At 40.0% G+C, this 7037-nt stretch overlaps 1 protein-coding gene across 1 annotated transcript in view; it reads right to left on the reverse strand.

The window, feature by feature from the left end:
• Window positions 1-6731: 6731 nt before the first annotated feature.
• Window positions 6732-7037, reverse strand: part of muc2.1 (mucin 2.1) — a 22346-nt gene continuing 22040 nt past the window's right edge. Inside the window, exon 30 of the mRNA XM_050073492.1 lies at window positions 6732-6942. Coding sequence (XP_049929449.1) covers window positions 6732-6942 — 211 coding nt within the window. The remainder of the gene's footprint in view (window positions 6943-7037) is intronic.

Consider the following 7037-nt stretch of genomic DNA (forward strand, 5'->3'; position numbering starts at 1 on the left):
AGAGATAACACTGGCGATCTGAACCGGTCAGTGGCGAAAAAAAGCACTTTTATACGGGACGCATTTGCCCCCATTACCGTTTTAGCTCGTTTCGCGGCTCAATACTGAACCAATTTTAGAACGAGTGGTACCTATGAATCATATGCACACATACACATGGGGAAATAGAGCCCAGGTTGAAAAATACCGAAGTTGTCCTTTAAGCCCCAGGTGTTCTCAAATCCTAGAAATGCCCCTGCATACACCTGAACTCTGCAGTGCTGCTGCGACTGGCCCCTGGCCTCCTGTCATCCTATAAAAGTGGCCCATGGGCAGGGTTCAATGCTAAGGTTTTTTTTCACTTGCCCAGTCGGGTAAGTTGGTCAGAGATCTACTTGCCTGAAGTCAGTTTTTACTTGCCCTACAAAAATTGTTTAATTTAAGCGGCTATCAAATAACAAAGACTGCAGTTATTTTTATGTTATGTAATCTTTATTCACACTGTATTTATTAATTAAAACAACATATGTCATGTATTGTAGCTTAATTCCTACACAAAAATGAGGGCTTAAAGTGAAACATTTTCCTGAGTCCTCAGTCTGTTGATGGTTATTTACACACGGTCCATAACAATAACTTTGTCAGCTGACAAACTGCACCGGGCTCGGGGTCAGGTTTGGTCAGGAAAATGCTGCCCGAGCCGCTCTAGCGTGCTCACCTGTGTGTAAACAACAAGGTGATTCCCTCTATAGTCCGGCCGGACGGATGAGTCATGGCCTTGTAAAAGATTATGTTTGTTTCTTTTAGTTGGCGAGAATGTGTCACCGCAAACGCCACAAACATCCACTAACTTTGACGGCGTTTTCTGCAAGCACGGCTGAGCCATCAGGTTCGTTCGAGATGAGCCAGTCCTGCGCAGATTCGATCACCGGCGATCGGCGCACAATGCATGCCGGTTAGTTTTGTGTCCGACTTCATCCCGACTTGCTCTGACGTATTACAAAAGCGGACGGCGATAAAACCGCGAGAGCGAGGCGGCCGCAGTTTTTAGAGCCAGGCGCTGCAGTTGCTCTCCACCGACTGCACCGCCTGGCTCTCACCTGATCTAACAGCTCATTGGTTCAGATGCCGACTCAACAATACGACGTTTTAGATAAACGACTCATTTTTGTTGAATTTTAGAGATTAAGATTGTATTTGTCTGACCTGAAGGTTTATTCTGTGAACAGAAAACATGTTGTGTGACTGATGGCGAAAACAAACTGATATATGGGTCTGATCACTTTTTTAATGAATTGACATCATTCTAGACAGGATGTTAGTGTGTCTGTGACTTCCTGTACGGACTGAAGGCTGCTGGAAACTGTCGGGAAACTGTCCGACTTCACTGCAGCTTTTTGTCACCGCCCCCCGCTGCGGCCGCCTGCTCTCGTCTACTTTTCAGGCGAGGCGCAGTTCATCTCAAACGAGCCTATTTTGTACCGCTACACGTGTTTCTAGTGGGACTATGTTTACGAGCACAAGAGTTCAGCGAGCCACCGAAGGACCCCCCTGCGGATTTACTATTGGTTCTGCAACGTAGGGAGTTTTTTTAAACTCTGAAATTGTATCCGCCCATCTAAACACAAAATCAGGGAGAAAGTCATCAGTCTTTAGTTAAGCAAAGCGTCTAAAGACTGACTTGTGAGTCTAGTGTTACGTAGATGTTATAATGTTGCCTGTTATTAAGTTAGAAGAATCCTGCAGGAATACAATATTAGTTTAAGATGAAGTGATATCTGCAATGTGAGATAATCTCTTTAACATGACAGTATACATTAGGGAACTAAAATGTGGGATCATTGATTAAACAATAAATGTTTAATCAATGAACATTGATTATGAAAGATATTAGGGCTGAAACTTGTGTTCCATTTGTAAATGTCAGAAAAGGAAACAATGAGATGTCTAAGGAGTTAAATTTTTTTTTTTTTCACCATTTGTATTTTAGAAACACAAACTTATAAAGTGGAAATTACTCTGACGTATCATGACATCGGACATTATTTGACAGTGAAGAGACAATAGCTGAAGGAAACTCTAAACCAACAATGAAACTTCTAGCTAAATGTTTGCTTTAATATGGTGACATGAATATACTGTATTATCTAAATGACATCTGGGTCATGAATCAGGGGATTTTAATTCGAATTTTGGCGTTTCCATCATAATTTTCCGATGCGATACTTCTAGATGCGCATCTAAACAGGCTGATGGAAACCAGGCTATTGAGGCTAAAAACAGAGCTCAAATGACGTTTTTCCAAACAACTTTTTATGTCGGGGCTTCAGGACACTTGGATCACTACGGACGAGCAGTATGGAGATATTTTGTGGTTTCAATTATGTGTTTTTGGACGTTTTAATCTGGGGCGCCGTCAGCCTTGTTGCTACCCACTCCCCCTGGGATCTCCGCAAGTGTTGTGAGGACTCTAAAACTTCACTAGAGCCTCCCTCGGCATATGAGTGAGTAGATAATGGCTGAATTTTCATTTTTGGGTGCACTATCCCTTTAACTTCAGTTTTCTAAAAGATAAATGACAATATTTCTAAAACAGGTAGGCTAAAGTTGGTTATTTAGCTAAAAATTATTTTCTTAAAAGTATTGCAGTACTGCAGTGCAAAGGTTTTCAACGTGTCATATCTCCTTTCTTGTTACATTCAGAAATAAAACACTTTGTATGTATGAAAATTAGTGATAGAATGGAAAAATTATTTTGCAGATGTTTCTGTTATGAATGCTGCCATGCTAGCATTAGCGTTAGCTTAAGTGTTGATAAATTACCCTAAAAGATCGCCAGGTATTTGATAATACATGAAATTTACAAACTGGCGTCGTCATACTGTAGTTAACAAAACCATTAACAATCACCTTAGTTTATCCTAATAAGCCATTAAAATAAACAAACCAACCAAAACATCACTCATAGACTTAGCTTACCATTAGCAACGGCTGCGACCAGAGGAGCGACCGTTAATTGAACTTCCGGTCATTTGTGTTGACCCCTGAACTCAACGCTGTTCTTTCAGAGAGGGTGAAATTACACCCCCTACTGTTTGAAATGGATAATGACAGGGCTGTGAATATGTATGAATGATTTTGGTGAAAATGTGTATAAAATGATGCACAAGAATATAATATTTCCATTTGATGGTGTGGAGTAGCCATAAAAATCATGAAGAGTTGGGTCCAAACATTTCATTCAATGCAAAAATCATATAATGAAGATCTGGAACAAGTTTAAACAGAATATATATATACATACGGGCAAGTATATCAGTGAGGAATAATTATTTTTCTGACATAAAACACACTTGAAAAAAATCATCATCACCTGACACTGCTCACTGTTACTGCTGAACGTTCATACCAACACTGTTTGCTGCCTGAGCACCCTCCACCCCCACAGCCTCGTCCTTATGTGCTTCATTTTTTGGATAATGTTGATATAACTACATTTTTATGATTATGTATGTGTTTATTAGTACAATTCTCATGACTACTGTGATTTACTGAGAGCTCCCTCAAAGAGCAGGGCTCATTTCCACCAAAGCATTTTGCTATTAAAAGCCACTTCCTTCACAACTCTATATCCACATTAATAAACAATACAATATGAATGCACACAGAGACAGAGAGCTGGCATTATTGGTGCAAGAAGATAACCCACCCCTCTCCTTTTAGCACCTCGGGCAGCAGTCTCATGTTGTCGCACAGGCTGTGGCGGCTGGACTTTCAGTTCAGTACTATAGTGTAGATGACCTGACATAAACTCTTATTGTGGAGACATTGAGTAGATGATCTTACGTGATTTCAGCGAGATGGTCTGACATGATTCTGACCAAATTTGGTTATGTGAGGAGAAGCAGTTATTCCCAGGACTGGTTATCGTAATAACAAGAAAAAACCTTTCTTGATGTGTATTGGAAAGCTGTAGGTGTGTCAACTGATACTGCTTGTTTGTCAGACACTATAAATTGTCATGATGTACCAATTCTTTGGCTTTCTTGTGAGTAAACCCTCAAATGTCCAATCCAATGTGTTCTTTATTCCACAACATGTATACACAAGATTTATTTACATTATCTACTCCNGAAAAAAATATTTTCTCCAGCGGATGTCTTAGTTACAACATGATTGAGCTAATTGGAGTAGTTTCATGTCGTATCCGACAACGGGAAGCTTTTAACGGATGACGATCCTGATGTTAGTGCTGCTAGTGTTAACGTTAGCTCTCCCTGTCAGCTGCAGCCACTGATGCTTTCTAGACATCGTGATTTCCCAAAACCGAATAAATACCACACATAGCAACACAAAACTGCTTTGCTAGCTCAATCATGTTGTAACGGCTGGATGGTCGATGCGTACATGCTGATTCAGGTGCTATCAGAGCCGATCCGCGCATCACTATGGCTTAATGATCAACTCAGTCAATTAAAACAACCCGTCCTGTGTTATGAGTGTATGTCGCTGACAGAAAGAAAGAAAGGGGAAAAAAGATAGAAAAGTAGCGTTCACCTCACATATTTATTTCTCACATTTGCGCACACGTTTGGCTGGCATGCAGAAGCACCGTCTGTTTGTCGAGGGTGCGAGCCGCAGCTTCAGCTGCTCAGGTAGAGAGGCTTAGCCCGGTGTGTTTTTTCGCTGATTCAGTTCTGCAGGTTCTCTGCTGGTACACTGGAGACGGGGATCAAGCAGTTTGTCTCACTTGGGATAGATTGTGCTTTTTTGGTTCATAGTTTATGATTGACGTGCGATTTATTCGCGTTTAGAGGGAATACATTTCCGTTATAACGGAAACGTGGGCACAGTTATCTATACAAAATACACAGATTAACTAACTAACTAACTAACTGATTGACTAACATAAACAACTGAAAATTGAAAAAAAAAAATAGCTTGCACCGTTAACTCCGGTAAGGGAAAGCGGCTGACCGGAAGTCACGCACAAAAAAACGGAAGCTGATCAATAGTTACTTCCGTGTTTGAAAATAAGGTGGTATCCACCATTTTATACAGTCTATGGTATCCACCTTATATATTATATTATATATATATATATATATATTAATTTACACTAAACATTCGGACAGCACTACAAAATGGCGAACACACTATTTAGTGAGTAGGGAGTGATTTCGGACACAGCCAGAGACTTAGCTTACCATTAGCAACGGCTGCGACCAGAGGAGCGACCGTTAATTGAACTTCCGGTCATTTGTGTTGACCCCTGAACTCAACGCTGTTCTTTCAGAGAGGGTGAAATTACACCCCCTACTGTTTGAAATGGATAATGACAGGGCTGTGAATATGTATGAATGATTTTGGTGAAAATGTGTATAAAATGATGCACAAGAATATAATATTTCCATTTGATGGTGTGGAGTAGCCATAAAAATCATGAAGAGTTGGGTCCAAACATTTCATTCAATGCAAAAATCATATAATGAAGATCTGGAACAAGTTTAAACAGAATATATATATACATACGGGCAAGTATATCAGTGAGGAATAATTATTTTTCTGACATAAAACACACTTGAAAAAAATCATCATCACCTGACACTGCTCACTGTTACTGCTGAACGTTCATACCAACACTGTTTGCTGCCTGAGCACCCTCCACCCCCACAGCCTCGTCCTTATGTGCTTCATTTTTTGGATAATGTTGATATAACTACATTTTTATGATTATGTATGTGTTTATTAGTACAATTCTCATGACTACTGTGATTTACTGAGAGCTCCCTCAAAGAGCAGGGCTCATTTCCACCAAAGCATTTTGCTATTAAAAGCCACTTCCTTCACAACTCTATATCCACATTAATAAACAATACAATATGAATGCACACAGAGACAGAGAGCTGGCATTATTGGTGCAAGAAGATAACCCACCCCTCTCCTTTTAGCACCTCGGGCAGCAGTCTCATGTTGTCGCACAGGCTGTGGCGGCTGGACTTTCAGTTCAGTACTATAGTGTAGATGACCTGACATAAACTCTTATTGTGGAGACATTGAGTAGATGATCTTACGTGATTTCAGCGAGATGGTCTGACATGATTCTGACCAAATTTGGTTATGTGAGGAGAAGCAGTTATTCCCAGGACTGGTTATCGTAATAACAAGAAAAAACCTTTCTTGATGTGTATTGGAAAGCTGTAGGTGTGTCAACTGATACTGCTTGTTTGTCAGACACTATAAATTGTCATGATGTACCAATTCTTTGGCTTTCTTGTGAGTAAACCCTCAAATGTCCAATCCAATGTGTTCTTTATTCCACAACATGTATACACAAGATTTATTTACATTATCTACTCCAACAAAAGCAGCCAAGATGCTTGATCCTGCTGTATTCAGTTTCATTGTTTAGTTTAGTTCGCCATGTTTTATTTGATGCAAAATGACACTATACTTTCTTTTCATTGTGAAAATTCATATTTTGGGTCTGTGTGAAATCGATAATAAATGTGTTTTTAAATAACCTTAATTCTTATTTTTGTGTAACCATGAGCAAATAATAAGAGTTGCATTGTCACAAACCAGAAAATAAAAGAGATAAGACATAACCTGAGTTGCATGTTTTTATTTGATTGATTTAATAGGTTAATATTCTCTCTACAAAGCTTTGTAAGAGATGTAATAATTGTTAAGACAATACAGGAAGAAACTTTTACATCCTTCATCCATTAAAGTGATGACAGATGTTTTTATTACACCAGTGTGGAACTTCGCCTCCTGCGAGCAGGTTTTGCAGCAGGTCTAGTGCAGTCTGTGTGGCTGCAACCACAGTCCTCCACGTGGATATACGTGTAGGGAACCACATCTCCATTCAGGCAGTGCAAGTTGACTGTGCGATTGCTGGAGCGTGTCTCCCTACAGCAGGAGCAAGAATGCTTCATAGCGGCCGCTGCTTCAGAGTACCTGAAGAAAGCAGAGGCAGGAGTGATTAATACATTCAAAATATGCACAAAGTACACCCAAACAATTTTACATCTCCTCATCCTCATGGGTTTGTG

Source organism: Epinephelus moara, chromosome 20 (genome assembly GCF_006386435.1).
Source record: "Epinephelus moara isolate mb chromosome 20, YSFRI_EMoa_1.0, whole genome shotgun sequence".
Lineage (NCBI taxonomy): Eukaryota > Metazoa > Chordata > Actinopteri > Perciformes > Serranidae > Epinephelus > Epinephelus moara.